Source organism: Harmonia axyridis, chromosome 7 (assembly GCF_914767665.1).
Source record: "Harmonia axyridis chromosome 7, icHarAxyr1.1, whole genome shotgun sequence".
NCBI lineage: Eukaryota > Metazoa > Arthropoda > Insecta > Coleoptera > Coccinellidae > Harmonia > Harmonia axyridis.
The window spans coordinates 17,603,495-17,626,897 of record NC_059507.1 but is presented as its reverse complement, the minus strand read 5'-3'; the positions used below and the strand labels follow the sequence as shown (position 1 = coordinate 17,626,897).

The window sequence follows — 23,403 nt, the reverse complement described above, 5'->3', positions numbered from 1 at the left end:
AACGTACAATATTGTTTGTCGTAACTAGCCTTGAAAAAGAAACGAACTGTTTCGAAACGTCGGCGTTGTTACAAATTAAACAATAGAATAAAATTGTGTCCAATATTCCCAATATTTTCTTATTTATTAAATAACAATGGATGATAACCAAGTAATAATCTTGAAGATATTTTTCAAAATTGTTCGGAATTTTCATAAAAATTTCATCTCCTATTTCACCATTTGAAAATGCTGTGGTGATGTCTATTTCATTCAATTTGAGTTTTTCTTCTGCTGCTAGAGCTAATAGTAGTCTTATAGAGCTTAATTTCGCCACAGGTGCAAAAGTTTCCTTGAAGTCAATTCCTGGACGTTGACTGAAACCTCGTGCTACTAATCTTGCCTTTCTTCTTTCTAAACTTCCATCAGCATTGAATTTTTCTTTCAATATCATCTTATTTGTAACTATATTTTATTTTCTTTTTTCTCAGTAATTTTCCAGGGACCATTTCTAATGTGCGCTCGTATTTCATTTTTTATAGCTTCGTCCCAAATTTTATCTTTATCTTCTTCATCAGAAGTGTATATTCAAAATGTATTAATTCCAACAGTCAACATAATACGGCAAATACTTTTTCCACATTAATGGACGGGATGGCTCTTGGCAGCAATGCCCGGGTCATTTGACTGATCCACATTGCGTGTCAAGGTTTTAGTTTCATACCCAAAACTTTGGTAACTCAATAATAACATAAAAATTGTTGGCCATGTCATGCGACCACTTTTCTACCACGCTACTGAATGAATCTCGTATTATTTCCGCGCCCTCTATAGCTAATGATTCAGCGCCATCTGCTATCGAGATACTTCTCCACTTTGGGTAGACAATAGTGTTCAATATACGTTCAATCTGTATTGTATTATCTGGATAATGTCAGTTTTTTGTCGTTTAGGTTTTGTTAGCGAATTTTATATTCTCGATTTGGAAAGTGAATCAGAAAAGACTAAGTGGTAGTGTTATAACAGATACGCGGAAGAATGGTGGTTATTTTATAGACGTGGATTCATTCTTTCCTGCACGAATGCCAAGGGCGAAGATTTTTTTTTTTTTTTTGGGGTAACTATAATAAGAAGAAGAGGTTTGATAAATAAGTTTATTAATTACTTGAATAATTTAGATTTTTCTGAGAATTACTTAGAGAGCTTTTTGATTTGATTCTCGAAATCGACTGCAGATACAACAAACCAAAAAGTGAAGTAATAAACCAGAGTTTTTTTTCGAATTTTTGTCAACTATCAATGGTTCTCAAAAAAATTATTCTGGAGGAGAGAAGCAGGCACCCTTCCAGAAAAAATTCACTCTGTAGATTTGCATTCAAAATTAGGATATCACTTGAACATTAACATCTGTATCTCAAAAACAGAGCGTTTGTGGACTCTTGTTATGAGACTTCTTTTTTTTAAATGTTCAGAGAAATCTGTCATTTTCATTTGTACCTCCAATTTGGAAACATCCTGTAGATATCGTCAATTCAAAACTGATGTCTTAACAAGTAAATGGCAAATTGAATGACGATTGCAAAAATCAAAAATGGCAAATGAGAGGCGAGGCCGAGAAAGCGGAGAGATAAAGAAAAATAATAAACCTCGGACAAAGATGAGCTTGTAGTGCAATAAAAGTACTCATCTTGAAAGCGATAATAAACTCATAAACCGTAAAGGGGTCCGATTTTAAATGAAGTGTCGATTTCAAAGGATAGTATAATGATTATCATTTATTAATTTTATGAAGAAATTATCGTTCTTCATCTTTCCGAGATCTCTGAAATTTTATATTTTGAAAATCTTGAGGGGGAGGTAATTACCTCTAGTACCCCCCATTTCTATGCCCTTGGAATGCATTATTGTATAGAAATAGAACGAGTGCTTAATTTTATGAACTGAATACAAAATTCCTCCAGTAATGAAAAAAACTACGTATACCTTTCGAAAATCGCATGCACATACATATTCATCTACCCCATTAGATTTCCCACTGCCTTTCTACATGAGTTTCAACCCTCTGAGTGGAGTGAGAGACAGGGCGGCTCCAACCCATGCGCTTTCCTTACACCACCGTGGAACTGCACAGAGCTGTTCGAGATGTCGTGGAAATCGCACGTGGAAAATTTTTGGTGAAATTCGTTGAACTCGTTGCAGAAAAGCGCTGCTCTTGCCACTTGTAGATAATTTCCGTAAAAGAACAAAATCTGTTTGCTGAAGATACACATTTGACGAAGCGCTGTAGAGATGTGAAAATATAATGAAATAGTGATGAGAAGTGTTGTGTACGGAAGAAAAGATGGAGTGACGTTAATGATTGGGTATTTTGTGGATATGTATGGATCAGTGTTGAGATTAGATTATGATGGAAATGGAGAAGTTCAGGAAAAAGAACTGCTGAACCTAAAGACGTTCTGAATCGATTTCTGTTCAGATATCAAGTGATTCATTCAAACTTTGAGATATTGTTATATAAGAAAAATTGTTTTAATCGAATCTTGGCAATGCATTCCTTAAACATGAAGTCAAATAATGTAACGATGTATGAAGGAGCTCTTATGAACAGTTCTTCAGACTTTTCCGAAGGATTTCCTCCTGAAAATGACACACAGAATGCTTTTCTCTTCTCAGAAGACATAAATCATATACTTGACAATTTAACTGCTGGTAACGTTACGGATATCAGTGTCTATGAGAGAATCAACGAATCGAATGGAACAAACTACACTTGTTTCGTGGATTGTGTGGTACATTTAGGATATAATAATAATTACTGGGCCTTGATCCTGATCTTGTTTCCAATTTTTACTTTGTTCGGAAATGTTTTGGTCATTTTGAGTGTGTACAGGGAGAGGACTTTACAGACTGCTACGAATTATTTCATAGTTAGTTTGGCCGTTGCTGACCTGTTGGTTGCCGTAGTCGTCATGCCCTTTGCAGTTTACGTTTTGGTAAGTAGGTAGCAATGGACAATAATCCATTCATCAAAGTTATAAATAATAATCTTCATTCCGAAGTATGCATACAATTATTATAATATTTTGTAAATGCTCATTTTCGTATACTTTTCTTATTATAATATATTTAAGATCTGTATAACCTAAGCTTAGAGCCTGTATGCTACATATTATCTCACAGATACCGACTACATGAAAACCAACTCCAGTAAACAGTATTTCACGAAATTATTCTATCAGCTTACATAAAAACCCAGGAAGGATAAAATAAGAGTGACATTTATGACATAACTTTCAAAAAGCAGTTGAAATTTTGTATTGTGCAATACAATCTTTGTTTTTTGTATTGGTATTGATAGTGAAATTTACTTCTTTGCCTTAAAACTTGAGAAGACCAATTGGTCTAAAAAAATTCCACGATGGAGTAGCCGTGGCCTTTTAAATATGTAAATGGATATAAACAATAGATGCTGGTTTGAGAAGTAAAATTTTCGATTAAACACTCAGTTTTTTACTCCTCGAATAGAGTCTATGCAGCTTACTTCTTATTAATATTCGATGCAAAAATTAAATAATCTGTAGCTTGGACTACTAAAGATTCATCTTTATTCCACATTCACATTTTACTTGGGAATGAATTCTAATTGAATTATCTCATAATATGAAAGTAATGAAACACAACTCACTCGTTTACTGGTTTATTTAAAGAGAAGAGGGTGGTACTAGACAATATCTGCCGACTAGATCATCTTGAGGGTCCTGCAATAGTGCGTTAGGCTTCCATAGCTGCCGAACCAGACGTTTTAGGAATTTAGTTGGAAGAAATTTCCTTTTTACTTTTAATTCTGTATCTCTGGAAATTATTCTTTGATATACAGGGCATTCTCAAATAAAATTATTCAATAAACGAGTGATTTCTTAGATGGAATGGAATACCCCTTATATTTTTGCATATTTTCAATGCTCTTCAATACCTCTATCATGATGCAGAATATTAGGTATATCTTGAGGGTCCTGCAATAGTGCGTTAGGCTTCCATAGCTGCCGAACCAGACGTTTTAGGAATTTAGTTGGAAGAAATTTCCTTTGTACTTTTAATTCTGTATCACTGGAAATTATTTTTTGATATACAGGGCATTCTCAAATAAAATTATTCAATAAATGAGTGATTTCTTAGATGGAATACCCCTTATATTTTTGCATATTTTCAATGCTCTTCAATACCTCTATCATGATGCAGAATATTAGGTATATTTTTTCAACGGTACGGATCTTATTCAGAGAAAACTGCAAAATTTCGACAAAACAGTAGTTCGGTAAAAGCCCTTTACCGATTTTCAGAAGAGATAGAAACATGAATTTGATCAGAATTTCTTTTAACTTGAAAATTTGCCTAGTCATTGTTCCTAAATGATCATCTTCTTTTATACAGGGTGTCGGTTATCAATGTCCAAATATGAAGAAATTAAAATTGTTTTTTCTCGAGTTTTTCAAATCTAACACCCTGAATTTTTTTATGATGAAGTTCACAGTTTAAAACCTTACATTTTTTCAGAAGTAACCAAAGGGCTTTTTTCACTCCTGCGTCCAGCAGGCACGAAAAATGAAATCAGAACGGAAGATGTTATTCAAATATTGGATATTAAAACGAACGGGCGTTGAAGACAAAGAAAAATTGTGTTAATGATCTAAGAGATGTTCAAAGTGTCGTCTGCCTTCTCTGTAACATAAAGCGATTCGATTGTTGAATAACTCAATGACCCTCATCAGAATGGCTGGAGTAATGCTTCGGAAAGCATTCACCATTCTCTCTCGCAAATTGAAAGCTGTTGTTGGAACTTTATCATACACGATTCCCTTTATGTGTCCCCACAAAAAATAATCTATTTTGCTGAGATCCAGTGATCTAGCAGGCCATCTTGTCGGTCCGCCTCTACCAATCCATATATCTGGAAACTGTTGGTCCAGTAAATCCCTCACAGGACGAGAATAATGGGCGAGTGCTCCATCGTGCTGAAACCATATTTCATTTCGTATTTCTGTAGGTAACACTGCTAACATTCCGGGAAGAATGTTCTGATCGAAATTCAAAGATGCAGCTCCATCTAAATTTCCTTCGAAAAAATGAGGGCCTAACACATGATTGCCGATTACTGCTCCCCAGACATTCAATAACTACCTGTATTGATTGTCTATTACCCTTATAATTCTTGGATTTTCTACAGGGTAATAGTGAAAATTGTGCCTATTGACGGCTCCGGAATTGTAGGAGGTTGCTTCATCACTGAATAAAACAATCAAAAAAAATGTTGAGTTCTGTTCAATTTGAAAATTTGCCCATTCACAGAAATTCAGACGGTTTTCAAAATCACTATATGTAAGCGCCTGGTGAACATGAATGTGGTAGGCATGATACTTATTCTTTTTGAGGATTCTTTGAACTGAACGCTCACTTATACTACAGGCTACACCAAGCTCCCTTTGGCTTGTGTGTGGATTTTCAGTTACATGCAGTGAATCCTCGAGCTCATTGTCTTCGTTAGTGGCCAATTTTACCCTCTCTTCTTTTTTATACTGTCTCTACAAATCCGTTCAAAAGCCCCCGAAAACTCGACTCATATGGATGACTCGGGATATTCGACAGCATAGGATCTACAGGCTAATAAACAGTTTCGGTGGCACTGCCCCAACATGAAAATCATATGAACCATTTCATCTTCACCAAAATTCATCTCAATTAATTGTATTCGGAAATCACTTTGGGCTCTGAATAACAATATTTTGATCACTACTTGTGGCACTGCTTTGGTTTCATTGTGTGACTCATTTAAAATATTCGTTAGTTATTATGTTCATTATTCCTGAAATTTCTGGTTGAAATATTATTTTTCTAAATTCATGCAAAAAGCAAAACTTTATTGAACTATATTTAGTGAAAAAAGAAGTTCTTTATTGCACTAGTGCAATAAAGTTTTTATTGCACTCATCTGTCATTCTACTTCAACGTGCTGTCATCATGACAAACGAATATTTCAGCCTGAAGGAAATAACGATGTACAGTTACCAAGTACTAGTACGTTTACAGCAGTAACAAATCAAGAAGTGGATTTAAAAAGTACTTCACTACGAAATATTCATATTGAAAATTGCTCCAATTGTTCATTCACTTTCAACATTGAGGGTAAAAATAAATTTTGAGTTAAATTGTTCGTAACGTATTAGTTCCTGTTTCAATGCAAATCGATATTAATAATAAAGTATTTAAGTTGCGCTTTTCATTTTCCTACACCTAGTGCCGCACCTCAATAAATTATTTTTGCTTTTTGCATGAACGTAGAAAAAATGTTGTATGCAACTCGTGCAAAAATTGTTTATTGCACTCGACGTGAAATTGTCCGACGAGGACGTTAGGCCGAGTTGGACGACACGTCAATTTTTGCACTTGTTGCATAAATAACTATTTTCGTGTCTGCTGGACACAGGAGTGGAAATAATCCTTAGGTTACTTCTGAGAAAATGTAGAGCTTTCAACTGTATACATCAGCATGGAAAAAATACCGGGTGATACATTTGAAAAATTCGAGATAAAACAATTTGAAATTCTTCATATTTGGATATTGATAACGGACACCCTGTATCAAAGAGGTTGATCATTTACGAACGAATTCTGATCAAATTCATCTTTCTATCGCTTCTGGAAATCGAACTACTGTTTCGTCGAAGTTTTGCAGTTTTTTCTGAATGAGATCTGTACCGTTGGAAAAATATCCCTAATATTTTGATTGATATTATGATAGAGGTATTGAAGAGCATTGAAAATATGCAAAAATATAAGGAGTGTTCCATTTGAAAAATCACTCATTTGTTGAATAATTTTATTTGGGAACACCCTGTAGGTATATCAGAAAATAATTTCCAGAGATGCAGAATAGAAAGTACAGAGGGGGTGCTTTTCAACGTAATTTCTATAACATCTGGTTTGGCCGCTATGGAAATCTGATACAGTATTGCAGGACCCTGTATACACAGCCGCGTCATTCTGATTCAGTGATTCATCTTTTTGTTTTCAATGTTAACGCCAACAAATTATGAAATTTCTTATTTAGGATGGTACAATAAATGAGATAGATCTTATAGAGTTTGACATCCTATATCCTTAAATTGTGGATTTTCGTCAATCAACAGCAATAAATATCTGACAGATCTTTATTTAACGAACAGCTGATACTGAACACAATATACTGTTATCCGATGCATAAATGTGAAAACGTTCGTTATTCTTGGAAAGTGGGGATTACCCTGCTTCTACAGAAAAAATGCTCATATTCTTATAATCAAATTGTAGTTTGGGAAATCCAACAATTATTTTCATTACATGATAAGGAAAGATACTTGATTTTTAGGTATCTGCTTGACTGAAATTCATCTCGATATGATTAAAAAGTAGAACCCTTTATTTCCGTTCATATTTATTGATAACACAACAATTGTTCCGCTAAATTTGAAGAAATAATTGTCTTAAATAAACAGTAGAGGACAATTAGGTCATCTTCTTTGTATTCAAGGAATTATATTGGATTCTCTTCCATTTATTGAGAAATGAAATTGAGACAGAAACTGAAAGACGAAACAACGACATACATGGAGTTAAGCGAAAAAACTGAACTATACTAAAACAACATCACGATTTATGCATATGATACAAATAAACTGCTCCACATGAGTTAGGGATATTGACTTAAATTGCAAAAAATATAGTTTGAATGATATTTTTGTGATGAAAATTCATATTGATATGATATCAAGTTGCAGGAAATACAATTAATTTCAGCCTTTAGGTCTGCAGCGTATACAGGGTCTTAAGAAAAATCGAGTTAAATAACGAAATTTTATTCTCAGATAATTCAAGCATTTCAAGACTATCAATACAATGTATGGCCTCCACGGGCATCAATAACAACTTGACATCCTCTTTGCATACTACACACGAGGTTGTTGAACATTTCTTGAAGAATTTGATTACATAAACAGGGCAGAAGCTCTCTCAGATCATTTAAGGATTCTGGGGTAGGTTGATGATTATGTAATCTTCTTTGGAGCATATTCCACCCAAGTAGCAAAATAGATCCCTAAAAGAACGAAATTGTTCCATAATTATCGTATAGCGCCGCTTAAAAGGATGTAATTATTTTTTCATGAGTCTCAATACTACAATTCTGTCATAAAACATAGGGATTTCTATAATGATGTTGTATAGACGTTCTTACAACTCATATCATACGACAACAAAATAGTGTAAGTAGACAGATTTCATAACAGTTGCATAACGTACTATATAATTTCTATACAATAATTTCAAAACAATGTTATACAGATTATAATACGGTTGCATAGCTATTGTATTACTTATGATAGCGACATTAAAAGTGGGTTGTAAAGCAAGCTGTATACAGGGTGGCCACTTTTTCAATGGGATTGTATTGGTAACTTTTAAAACATAAGAGTTAGGAGGTCGGTCAAATAGAGAAAAAGTTGAATGCATAGAAGCATTATCAAGCAGTTCAAACAAATCGAGATTATCAGGGCCGGTTTTCGAGATATCATAAGAAAAGTAAATTATGTCATTTTGATTTTTCTTTTTTTCCCACTTCATTTCAAATATTATAAAAAAATGTTATAGGAATTTTTTATTCGGCAGTAAATTATTCTCAATTTGGCGTAATCAGATTTCGTATCCAACGTTTCGTACTCTCTGGGCCACCCTCAACCTCATTTTTTTCAATACGGACCTGCATATTTTATGACATTTTTCGAAATAACTTTTAACGCTGAATTCAACGATATATCATACAATGTCATTCAAAGTTGATTTTCAGGAGATTTTGACCCTCATCCAAAATTGATGGTGTGTATGTAAGAAAAAACAAGTCTATTAACGATATCAATGTTCTGACCCAAATTCAATCGAACCCAGAAAAAAAATCGAGAACTGAGGCCAGTCAATGGAATTTTTCAAAAACTGCTCTTAATGAAATAGTCAAGAGACGCGAATACAATGATTTTGAATTTGAATACCAAGCCTTGCAAAAATTATATCCTAATGCTCTCAAAATAAATTTCGATTCTGTAATTTGTTTCAACGGAACAAATGACAAATACAACAATAGTGATACCTTGCGAGAAAATTGAGAATGGTTTGGAAGGTATTCAAGGAGACCAAACAAGCAAATGTATAAGAAGTATGGGTTCCAGAACCGTAAAGTGCATTTTACAAAATGGTGGACATTTCGAACACTCACTTAATTAATTTTCATTAACTTTCGAATAATCATTTGATTTTTCTTTCATTAAATGATACTTTCATTTAATTATTATGAACTGAAATATTTAAATGATTATTATCAAAGAAGAACCAAGAAACCAGTATACTGGTTTCTTGCTTTGATTCTAATATGTTCCATTTAGTTCAAGATGGGTAAGTTGATTTTCTTATCGAAATTTATTGCATATTGCATGTTGTTAATCAAACTAAATGAAGGTAATACAGATCCGACCCGAAGAAAATTGGAAAAGGGTCAAAATCACCTGAAAATCTACTTTGAATGACATTGTATGATATATCGTTGAATTCAGCGTTAAAAGTTATTTCGAAAAATGTCATAAAATATGCAGGTCCGTATTGAAAAAAATTAGGTTGAGGGTAGCCCAGAGAGTACGAAACGTTGGATATGAAATCTGATAACGTCAAATTGAGGATAATTTACTGTCAAATAAAAAATTCCTGTGACTTTTTTTCATGATATTTGAAATGAAGTGGGAAAAAAAGAAAAATCAAAATGACATAATTTACTTTTCTTATGATATCTCGAAAACCGGCCCTGATAATCTCGATTTGTTTGAACTGCTTGATAATGCTTCTATGCATGCAACTTTTTCTCCATTTGACCGACCTTCTAACTCTTATGGTTTAAAAGTTACCAATACAATCCCATTGAAAAAGTGGCCACCCTGTAGATAGTTGCATTAGAGTTCCTTAAGAACAGTAATAAGATTGTTGCTTTATGCAGAAGTAAAACATTACACAATAGACATAAAAGTATTTTATAATCATCTTATAACTACGACAGTAATCTCTCTCATGAAGACCTTATAGAATCAAAATGAAGTCACAGGAAGAAATTTATCTCAAGTTTTGCGTTATAGAGTCTATTTATATCATCTACGTTTACCTACGAACATATAAGAGTAATAGCAAAATTACGCGGGTCTTCTTTCATTTATAAAATGTATTAGGCAATATCTAAGTGGAAACAAATAGAAAAGAGTAATCATTTTAAAATATCAGTTGAAAGGAAATACCATAAAATACTTCTGACTTGCAGTACGCATGATCAACCTCTAGTTGAAAAAGCATGTAACGAAGAAGCTAATCTGGAAGAAACAACAATTTTAGTTTCAGCCTGGCACATTGATAATACTGAAGAAGAATCCAAAAGAAATGAAAACAAACGTTATACGTCAAAGGAAAAAGTCTACGTTAATAGTGCTGATGAAGAAAATATTGATACCGACGACGAAATTTTGATGCATTCTCTATCTTAAATTGAAAAGAAGATTGAAATGAAAGAACAACTTCTGCATTAAGAGTGATCTTCGTTATATATGGAACCTGGTTATTTCTATTCTTCTTCCTATAGATCCAAGGACATTCCTAATTACTCCCCAACGAGTTAAATTGAGAACGTAACTTTTTTTTCTAGTATCTTGAACATCTTTTACAGATTATGAATACCGGTATAAACAAATACAATGATTTTATAGGTTATTTCACGATTGGAAAGAATCTGTTCTGTATACAGAAGTTGTTCGGAACACAATATAACTAAATAATTGTCGTACCGCACGCATGTTAAGCAATAATTCTGTTACATTATATAGTTTGCAGACGCCCAATAAAATAACACGGAAAACGTACAATGTTGCTAGCTTGGGCCTTAAGTAGTCTTACCAACATAAATAAAATAAGTAGCAATAAATAGGTAGACCTACAATATATGTTTTTCACTTCAATTAAGAAAATCCATCTATTAGACACCAATTATCAATATTGAATATACGCCATATTTATTAAACGTTTGGCTGTTCAGAAACCGCCGCCTTTGCGAAAAAATCATATAGAAACGTGAAAAGGAGAAATAAAAAAAGATTGTTTGAAGACATTCAGATATTTATTTTCCGCTTGTACAACAACCACGATACAAGTTTCATTTTGAGTTGAAAACTCAACAGATTCATCTAAATTTATATATTTACTTTGTAATAATTCCAATAAAATTTACACTGAACTGAGGCTCTTCAATTTTTCACCAAAAAAATATATGTTTATTGTCAGAAATGTTGGCTGCGCAAATTGATTTGGGCCCTGAAGTAGCCATATAGGTCTTTAATATTTTCAATATGATTAACAACAGATACAATTGTAATAGTAATAGTAATAGAAATCTTTAGTTCAAATCATCTCAATAAAGTATACAAAGTCTACAAGATATGAAATGAAACAGTGTCAAAAGTTTAGTGGTTATTCTCTGGGGCCCATCCCATAGTACTCTTCCAAGGAGTATGGTTTATTTTCCAACTTCAAACCAAATATTTCTCTCTTAAATATTTTATAGCTTTCTATCCTGTGTATTCTCTTTGGTAATTTATTGTACATCTGAAGGCATCTATATTCTAATTGTACCTCTGTTGTTTGTAAAGTGAAATCACACGTATGCCTGTCGGCTGCTCAGTTGATACGGTGAGGGTGTGGGCACCAAATGAACTTGTTAACTTGACTAATTAATTGTTGGGCGCCAGGCTTACTAAAGTAAACCAAATTTCATAAAAATGAAATTTCTCAAAAAAATATTAATAGAGATGATAAAAAAATATGAAGTTAAGTAGGGAGATAGATAAGAGAGATCTTGCTTAGTGGTAAGAAATGAAACGAATTAAATTTTACAAATATATTAAAACTATTTAAAAAAAATATTGCTGAAGGCTGAGAAAAAATAAATTCAGAATTTACAAAAAAATATTGCTGAAGGCTGAGAAAAAAAATAAACTCAGAACATTTACAAATGATGAAAATTTCACTGATCTTACAATTCGGATATTAGGTCTCCAGACAGAATTTGGAATAAGTAGGTTATCGAAAGATGAATTTTGATATCTCACTTGGTAGATCTTGTTTCTCAATTTTGATAGTTGCTTAATATCAGAATATTGCTCTTGGATCGAAGTGGCGAAAAACAATTCAAATCTCGGGTTCCAATTTGGTGGATGCTCGCCTGAAGTGAAACTCAACGGCACTTGCAGTATTTCGTCCAAATATTAGATGAAGGTTTCTGTGCAACCTTAATCAGGATGAAGATTCAGTGCAGCCTGGTTAGGAACTTGTACAGGAATTGTGGAATCTTCTTCGTATCAAAATGGATGCTTGAGCATGCGTGGAGAGAAAAATTCAGGAAATTAGATTTGTACAATTATCGAAGATAAAAATGTTCTGGTTGAATTTGGAAAAATAGTATCAAAAGTATTTTATAAAATTTGGAATTGACAGAAATTATAAACTATTATATAAAAATGAGTTACTTATTGAATACTTTCCGGAAAGTGAAAAAAACTTATGTTATAAGAAACAATGAAATACAAGGAAAAAAAAAAGGTACAAATGATCCGAGAGTTATTATAAGAAGGAAATTTATTTAATTTGAATGAAATTTATAGTTAATTACAGCAAGAAAGGGAATATGTACTTCCTGGCGGCTCTCAAAAGAAAGAAGGAAAAAAAATCCTTACACACTACTGTGTATTAAGAGAAAAAAAAGAAAAGAGACAATGGAATATCAAATTAAACTATCAGATATCAAATCGTTAGATAGAATTACTGTTATTCAAAGAAATAATTAGGTAATATTCAATATCTAATATTAAGGTACTCAACCATACGTAAAGCCACCAAAAAATATCACACTCACTCTCCACCTGTTTTCAATCAGTCGTCAAATCAAAAGTAATCCTCCTTCAGCTGAAATCTGAAAAATTTCCACATTGAACGGCAATCTCAGCGCACTCTCTGTATTAAAAATGGGAATCGATAGTGTTCGATAAATTACATTGGGGATCAGTGGCGTTTCTTAAACATGAGCTGGGCAAAATTATATACGGTCCGTTGAATCGTTACACACCACCCCAACTGGGCGAAAAAAAAATTTGGAAACTTTAGAAGTTTACAATATTTTTTTTTTTATTTTTTAATTCGCTATACAGCAAAGGAAATGACTTAAGAAGCAACAAATTTAAATCAGACTCAATATTCATATTATATGAAAAGATACGATGCAAGGAAAACTTTGAGAGATACAGATAGGTAAGATAAATAAGGCATGTAACATAAATCAAAATGATATGAAAAATGCATTGATTCCCAAATATCATAAATACCGAAGTAATTCAGAATCAACACAACACATCCCTGCTGAATAGTTCACATCATGAAAGCACAAAATTTCCATAAAGGAGCTACCAAAGATAGATTCTTTCATAACATTTCACCATCCAACAGTATTTCATTATGTATTCACGCATAATACTTGCAATAGAGAAAAATAGAGAAAATATTTATGAGTCATCCGAATCTGCGCTAAAATACTCCTCCTCAGCCGAATCCGAATCATCATCATAAGATGATTTAAGATCTTTAATGTGCCAACGACCCAAATCGTTACCATCCACGTCCTTAAGCTCGTATACCAAATCTGAAACAACCCTAGTAATAATGCAAGGCAAATATTTAGGAGCTAATTTCGCAGAATAATTATTAGCCGCTGAAGACAAAGTTACATTTCTTTTCCAGACTTTATCGCCGACATAAAATCTTACTTTTCGTTTTCTTAAATTGTATTGATGAGCATTTCTAAGATAGGCCTGATGTAATTTCTTGCGAATATCTACAAATAATTCGGGCAGTTTCTGCACATCATCAATGCGTTGAGACTTCTCAGATATAGAAATTGTATTATTTTGATTGTCAGAAATCTTTCCATAGAAATCTCCAGTAACGGGAATATTTCTAGCGAAATTAAGGAAAGCCGGAGAATAACCTGTGACATCATGTTTTGCCAACCTGATGGCCTGAGCCACTTTAAATATAGAAGAATCCCAGGTTTTATGGTTTTCATGAATATAACACCGAATTGAAGATACAATAACTTTGTTGACTCTTTCCGTGAAATTTACTTGGGGATGATATTTAGCATTATACCAAATTTTCTGAACACGATAAGTTTCCATCAACTTCTTGAACTCTTTACTGACAAATTGACTTCCATTATCGACAATAAAAATCTGCGGTACACCGTAAATAAGAAATATATTATTTTCTATGAACTTGAGAATACTTTTAGAGGTAGCCTTTGACATGGGGTGTACTAACACGAATTTGGTGAACCAATCGACAACTACCAAGACATACTGGTTACCATTTTTAGATCTTGGGTATGGACCCAACAAATCAGCAGAGATACACTGAAATGGGAAATTAATGTTCTTGTAAGAACCCATGTGACCAGCTTGGGGTAAATTTGAACTTTTACACGCAGCACAAACAGGACATTTTCTTACATATTTATACACATCTTTCCTAATTTTTGGCCAGTAATATAATTCAGATATTCGAGCTAGCGTTTTAGATATCCCTAAATGACCTGAAGTTTCTTTGTCATGATAAAATTGAAGAATCTCATGTCGATTGGCTGAAGGCACAACAATTTTCCAATCGGTCAAATTACTGACAATAGTATTTCGTGATACAATATGCTTATAAAGTATTCCATTCTCGACACGAAATGAAGGATAAAGTTCGGGATTCTTTTGAACATTCTTAACCATCGATTTATACCATTTATCTGGTTGAAAATGAGAAACATCAATAACAGAGATATCAGCTACCGAACGAGACAATGCATCGGCCACTACGTTTAAAGAACCTTTTCGATGTTTAATAGTGAAATCAAATTGAGAAAGTTTAACTGCCCATCTAGTCAAACGTCCTGATGGGTTTGAAAGGTTATGAAGATATATAAGAGAAGCATGATCCGTTTCTATCGTGAATTTCGTACCTTCTACATAACTTCGAAATTTTTCGATACCAAAAATGACCGCTAGGAGTTCTTTTTCTGTGACGGTATATTTACGTTGACAAGATGTGAGTGTCTTACTAGCGTAAGCTACTGGATGTTCTACGCCATCACATTCTTGGTATAAAATTGCACCTACACCGGTATCAGAAGCATCACACTGAATGACGAAGGGTTTTGAAAAATCAGGGCTGGCTAACACTGGTGCAGAAACTAGGCGAGACTTTATTTCGGTGAAAGCTACTTCGGCTTCCGGAGTCCAGACTATCGGTTGTCCTTTCTTCGTACCATGTAAGAGATCTGAAATTGGGGAACAAATAGATGAAAAATCCCTAATGAAACGACGGTACCAACTGACAAGACCTATTAAACGTTTAATTTCAGTTGTATTTTTAGGAGTTGGATAATTTACTATCGCGGAAACCTTTTCTGGATCAGTTCGTAAACCATGTTCATCAACTACAAAACCGAGATAGACAAGAGATGGACGACAAAATTCACATTTATCTAAGTTTACAGTAAGATTAGCATTCTTAAGTCGCTGATATACTTCCTCCAAAACTTTGATGTGGAGTTCAAATGTAGGAGTAGCTATAATTATATCGTCGAGATAAACGAAACAATAAGGCGCTAAATCAGGTCCTATTACCTTTTCCATTAAACGAGACATTGCTTTTGGACTATTCTTTAATCCAAACGGACAAACGACAAATTCAAACAAACCACGTCCATGCACTGCAAAAGCGGTTTTCGCACAGGAAGATCTATCTAACGGAATTTGGAAAAAAGCTTTCGTTAAGTCAATTGATGAGAGATATTTAGCATCCCTTAGTTTATTAAGTATACCATCTATTAGAGGCATAGGATACGTATCATCCACCGTTACTTCATTTAACTTTCTACCGTCAAAACATACACGATATTCCCCCGAACGTTTTGGAACTAACCATAAAGGGCTACACCAAGGAGATTGAGAAGGTTGAATTACCTTTAGTTTCAACATTTCGTCGATTTCTTTATTTAAATGAGTCTGCATAGCAGGAGATAAGGGATATTGTCGTTGGACAATAGGTTTAGCATTTCCGGTGTCGATATGATGAGTTATTAAGGGAGTACGACCTATCCTATCTTTAGGAGCGATATATTCGAAACATTTTATTATATTCTGAAGATCATTTTTCTGAGAGGGTGTTAATTTAGGAAATGGTTGAATGGCATTGATTGTACACACGGAGGAATCGAGAGAATAGGAAAGATCAGAAAACTTAACTTCAATACCGAACAATTTGAAGAAATCCATTCCTAAAATGAGATCATGGGTAACAGATGGAATTATTAAAATTTTTAACTGCCTCACGACACCTTCAAGTGAAATAGGAACCAAAATATACCCTAGGAAATCTTGAGGTTTACCATCAGCAGTTGTAACATTAATTGGGGACTCATACTGTATCGGAATATTATATCTTTGAAGAAGAGCAAACCCTGCGGAACCTAAAATAGAAGATGTGCTGCCAGTATCGGCGAGAGCGAGAATTTTCCGATCAAAGACTTCGACATTGAGATAAGGGCGGTTATCGTTAGGTTTCATGACGAAAAGAGGACTCATATTTACAGAGGATGGGCGAGATGATGAAAGTTCTACTGGTTCTGAGTGTTTTTTCTCCCCTTCGATTGGGTTGAAGTGTGACTGGCTGATGGCCGATTTACTGAACTTTTGGTTTCTCGACGGGTGACGACGTTCAGTTTTTCGCCACCCCGATTTACGTTTTTTGAATTGCAATTATTACACCTAGATTTAACGGTATTTTTTAGACCACAACCATAACAAAAAACAGTTCTAGGTTTTCGACATTGAGGATAATTATGACCAGTTAAACCACAGTTCCAACATCGAGAATTAGATACTATAGATATATTAGTGGAGATATTATTTTTTTGGAAATTTGGTCGGTGACTTGGGGATGAAAAGTTTGATTCAGGCAAGGGTCTGCTGAGATCTGGTTCCAATAGGCCAGCATCATGATTCGAAGGGGCTCTGTAGCGATCAGCCCATATTCGAGACTCTTCCAACTTCTTGCAAAGTTCAGACAACTCACTCACAGTCTTGGGACTATACAACGCTAAACCTGAAATATAAAAAGGCAACAAATTTCGGCGAATTTTCCTAACTCTGATCTCCTCATCTGGCTTGACAGTTAACCTGTTAAAAAGACCCTCCATTGAAGAAATATACAAAGAAACTCGCTCATTACAACCTTGAGTTCTGGAATTGATTTCTTGCTCTAAATCTTCTTCATAAAAGTATGGAAGGAAATCTTTTTTCAACTCCTTGACCAATTCACCCCAATTTTGAAACTTGCATCTATTATTCACAAACCACGTCCACGCAGAACCTCTGAACAGATCGCAAGCAGACTGAAATAACTCCTGTTCGGACACACCTCGAGCTTGCCTCAATAGTTCCACCTTTTCCAAGAATGAAGTAACTGACTCATCCTTAACAGAACCTGTGAAATAAATATTCCATTTATAGGGAGGAACGAACCTACTATTCGAAGGACTAGCATAGTTGACAGGAGCATTCTTCTCAGTTGGAGTAGAAGTTCTAGCTGGAGAAATTTTTAAATCGAGATCTGCCTCTAACTCTAACACCTCATACTGAATTTCCTTCTTTGCCAAGATTTCGGCATCCTCCTCAGCAACAAGCATGGCCAAACGATTCGACAAATGAGCTAAACGACTCGATACTCTATGAAAGATAGGATCATCTTTAGTTCCACCGAATTTAGAAATAATATCTTTAAGATCTTTAATAGTTTCTTTCATTTCAGTTACATCCTGGTCATGAGTATAGGGATTTGTTACGATATAAAAACTACGATTTGCCTTTTCTTGGCTCAAAAGCCCTCTCAAAACTTTCCTCTTACTTTCAACATCGGCAGTTGGTTCAACGCCGCGAATTTTAATTTCATAGACCAATTCATAGGCCTTCAAATGATTGGGATTCATACTTTACCAACTTATAGAAATCAGTAACAGAAATTAGTGTAAAAAAGCGAAAATATATAATAAGAGAATTGAATTTAAAGCGAAAGATGGTAGTTCAATATGGTATAGAAATGTGAATACGAAAAAATATTAGTACTGAATAACAATGTACCAAATTCTGTCGGATCAAATGTATAACAAAAAATTTCCACTCAGCAAGATTTAGAAAAGAAAAAAAATTATGTCAAGCCAACGCATCCCTTGAGAGCCACGCGATGGGCGCCAATTGTGTAAGGTGAAATCACACGTATGCCTGTCGGCTGCTCAGTTGATACGGTGAGGGTGTGGGCACCAAATGAACTTGTTAACTTGACTAATTAATTGTTGGGCGCCAGGCTTACTAAAGTAAACCAAATTTCATAAAAATGAAATTTCTCAAAAAAATATTAATAGAGATGATAAAAAAATATGAAGTTAAGTAGGGAGATAGATAAGAGAGATCTTGCTTAGTGGTAAGAAATGAAACGAATTAAATTTTACAAATATATTAAAACTATTTAAAAAAAAAATTGCTGAAGGCTGAGAAAAAATAAATTCAGAATTTACAAAAAAATATTGCTGAAGGCTGAGAAAAAAAATAACCTCAGAACATTTACAAATGATGAAAATTTCACTGATCTTACAATTCGGATATTAGGTCTCCAGACAGAATTTGGAATAAGTAGGTTATCGAAAGATGAATTTTGATATCTCACTTGGTAGATCTTGTTTCTCAATTTTGATAGTTGCTTAATATCAGAATATTGCTCTTGGATCGAAGTGGCGAAAAACAATTCAAATCTCGGGTTCCAATTTGGTGGATGCTCGCCTGAAGTGAAACTCAACGGCACTTGCAGTATTTCGTCCAAATATTAGATGAAGGTTTCTGTGCAACCTTAATCAGGATGAAGATTCAGTGCAGCCTGGTTAGGAACTTGTACAGGAATTGTGGAATCTTCTTCGTATCAAAATGGATGCTTGAGCATGCGTGGAGAGAAAAATTCAGGAAATTAGATTTGTACAATTATCGAAGATAAAAATGTTCTGGTTGAATTTGGAAAAATAGTATCAAAAGTATTTTATAAAATTTGGAATTGACAGAAATTATAAACTATTATATAAAAATGAGTTACTATTTAATACTTTCCGGAAAGTGAAAAAAACTTATGTTATAAGAAACAATGAAATACAAGGAAAAAAAAAGGTACAAATGATCCGAGAGTTATTATAAGAAGGAAATTTATTTAATTTGAATGAAATTTATAGTTAATTACAGCAAGAAAGGGAATATGTACTTCCTGGCGGCTCTCAAAAGAAAGAAGGAAAAAAAATCCTTACACACTACTGTGTGTTAAGAGAAAAAAAAGAAAAGAGACAATGGAATATCAAATTAAACTATCAGATATCAAATCGTTAGATAGAATTACTGTTATTCAAAGAAATAATTAGGTAATATTCAATATCTAATATTAAGGTACTCAACCATACGTAAAGCCACCAAAAAATATCACACTCACTCTCCACCTGTTTTCAATCAGTCGTCAAATCAAAAGTAATCCTCCTTCAGCTGAAATCTGAAAAATTTCCACATTGAACGGCAATCTCCGCGCACTCTCTGTATTAAAAATGGGAATCGATAGTGTTCGATAAATTACATCGGGGATCAGTGGCGTTTCTTAAACATGAGCTGGGCAAAATTATATACGGTCCGTTGAATCGTTACATGTTGTTAGTCTGCATTTAGGGAAGTTGTAGTTAAGTGTTCTTTTCTCATATCTATTCTTCATATTTTTATGTTTTTCAAAAAGATGGTTGTTCTTGTGGAAGAATAGTAAGCATTCTTATATATACATTGCATATAGTGTTAGAATCTTCTTTTGTTAAAGAACTCTTCTACATGTTTGGTTGTGTTTCAGATTGCATAATATTCTAATTGCTTTTTTTGTGAAACAAAAAGTGAATATAAGTTACCTGAACCATAGAAAACCAGTCCATATCGCAACCTCGATTCTATCATGGCATGATAAACCATTTTTAGTGATTTAGGATTCAAATATGATGCTGTTATTCTGAAGATATACATATATTGATGATGCTATTTTCCCTTCTAATTGTGTAATGTGCGTGTTCTACTTCATATCTGCATCAATATAGACGCCCAGAAATTAGGTATTCTCTGATAAGTTGAATTCCTGATTTCAGATTTTGATTTTTTCCTGTTTCTCAATATTGGGTTGAGTAGGCCGAAACAAAATCATTTCGGTTTTTGTTTTATTTAGTAATAAATTGTTGTTTTGAAACCAGTTCTCGGTGTCCTGCATTATGTCGTCAACAAGAATTTTGAGGTCTGGCCATAAGGACTCACTTGCCAGAAGATTTGTGTCATCGATGAAATGTGTTTTAGTAACTTGTTTGTGTCTCCATCCTGTTTCTAGTCCGAAGACATTCAGATATATGAGAAAAAACAATGTTCCTGCTACACTACCTTGAGGTATTACCATTAGTAGTTATTTTATTTCCGATCTTACATCTACACCATTCATACGGATTTTCACCAACTGTGTCCGCTTGTGGAAGAAAGAAATTATCCATTCTAGTGCTTGACCCTGGATTCCATATTGTTCAAGCTTTTCAGACCACCATATTGGTCTTGGCCAAGTAGAGTATGTAGTGCGTAATATCCCAAAATTTGTTCTCAAATTGCTAGTTCAAATAACTTGGAGAATGATGTAAGGAGGCCGATTGGTCTGTAGTTTCCAAGGTCTTCAGGATTGCCAGTTTTATATATATATATATATATTTTTTTTTTTTTCAATCACCATAATGGATCAGCTCCGTAGAAAAGAGCCGGGTCGACTCACGACCAAGGCTCTCCTAGGTTGTAGTCAAAACCATCCTGACAATCCTTGTTGTCCACAGTATTACCTCCTTCTGAGCTGTGCTGATCAACTCAATGTCTAGATCAAGGAGTTTTATATTGTCTGGAAGGTGACTTTCCACCAATCCGTTGGTGGTAATGATCAGTGGAAGAATAAGAACTGTGTTCAATCTATACATTTCCTTCATTTCAAAAGCCAAATCATGGTATTTTGTGAGCTTCTCAGTGTATGCCCTACTGATGTTATCATCGGCCGGAACAGTAACATCTATGATGGTAACTTTACCCTCTTCTTTATCAAAAAGCACTATGTCTGGTCTATTATGTTGTATCGATCTATCTGTTACGATCAGATTGTCCCAGTATATATATATATATATATATATATATATATATATATATATATATATATATATATATATATATATATATATATATATATATATATATAATAATGTTTTTGAGATGGAAAACCTTGTTTTTAAAAAAAACTTTATTTACAAGAAAAAGACGAAAGGTACAATCAAAACTATCTGTCATGAACTGATCTATTATTGACTGACTAAAAAACAATGCATCTGAGAATTTATAACATTTCTTATCTCTAATGCAAAATGTGGCGTGATCCTAAGCGTCACACAAAGAAAAGCTAAAATAGCAAAATTACATTGTAAGAACAAAGGATGTATTATAGTTACAATAGGCATTCATTCCACCCACATTATCCCGTGTTTGAGATTGATGAGTTAACAATATTCTATCATGAAATATAAAGTAATAAATGAAGATTCGAAAATATGTCGTATGATCAGAATGGGGTCGTATTATGTAATTCCTCCCCTTCTTGGAAAAAGGTATCACCTTGCTGAGGTGTAGCTTTAAAAGATACATTTTTTCCGAAATATCTACAAGCAAAAGCAATAACAATAATAATTATAAGTATTGTCAAAATAAATGCAAATGTTATTCCAATAGGTTGAAGATTCCACTGCTCTAATTCTTCTAAGACGATGTCTGGAATATCTTCATTCTTGATAAGTTCTTCTTGAGAATCATTCTTGATAAAATGGGTCTGCTTGGGTAGAATAATATATTTTTCTTCATTTATGATGGTTAGAGGAAAAATTTCTTTTTGTGAATTACTTATAGTACATTTAGAATGCAACAGGGCCATTGGCGGAATAAAATAATGTTTAATTTGGTGAGGGCATTTCTTTATGACTTTTCTATTGTCTAGAGATAAAATATTTCCATCTTCTAATAATTTCAAATCTGAATAGGGAACTGATGTTGTTCTGGTACAATTTTCTTTATGGGTTTTCAGAACGTTGATGAGGCATCTTGGAGGTTTCTTCATGGATTCTTGATTACATAGGAAGTCCTTTTCAACTGGATGACATTCACTTGTCGACCATTGTAATATTTCTCCTTGAGATAGCAAATAGGAATCGGTGTAAGGAAGGGTTTCATTATTTTGTGATAGGAAGTAAAACTTATACAACTCGTATTCCTTTTCATAAATAGTTGGAATCGATATTAGGAACAATAACATCTTGTTTTTGAAAATAACTTTCGTGTAACAAAGTTGATAATAATCCTTCAAATGATGAACAGAGATTATCGTAACATTTTTGATTAATTCAGAAAATTGATTGTAAGGCAGAATAGATTCGCGTAAAAGATGTAATCTAGCAAAACTGACTGCCGTTTGAATTTCATCAATAGTATTTTTAATATCTTTAATTTGAAATGTCATAAGATGCATTTGTTCGACTTCTTGGAGTGCAGGTACAATTTGTAATAATTTGAAATTTTCAGTTATTTTTTTAAATTTATCGTAATATTTGTTCTTTTAGTCATTAACTACAGTAGCAATATTCTTTTGATTCCTCATGAGTATTTTCTCATTTTTCTTTATGCCATCAAAATAATTCTTAAATAATTCCTCATCATCTGAATCTAAAGTTCCGAATAAAATCTTTGATATTTTTCCACCGAGATTAATAAGTCCTCTTTTTGTTTTTATATTTTCATTTAATAATTCTTCAAGGGCCTTGATATTCAATTCATTGGAATGTCGTAAATATTTAAAATTCGCTGTTTGTGCAAAACCTAGTGGTTCTTTTCTAATATTCTCAATTTCTTTCTGATATTCGCTAATTACTTTTTCAATCTTACTTAAATCAATATGATATATTAATTGCAAATTTCTATTTGTAATAAATGCTCTTCCAAGTTGTATAGGTAAAATATTGTTTTCAATAGGAATAATTTCTAAGGTAAAGGATTCTATGATAATCTCAAGTAGTGTGAGTGTTTTTCCGTTGTTTCAGAATTC

The 23,403-nt window shown here is 33.5% G+C and overlaps 1 protein-coding gene across 1 annotated transcript in view; it reads left to right on the top strand.

The window, feature by feature from the left end:
* The first annotated feature begins 2,108 nt into the window (after positions 1-2,108).
* Positions 2,109-23,403, top strand: part of LOC123684101 (dopamine D2-like receptor) — a 361,837-nt gene continuing 340,542 nt past the window's right edge. The window contains exon 1 of the mRNA XM_045623229.1: positions 2,109-2,972. Coding sequence (XP_045479185.1) covers positions 2,526-2,972 — 447 coding nt within the window. The 5' untranslated portion in view covers positions 2,109-2,525. The remainder of the gene's footprint in view (positions 2,973-23,403) is intronic.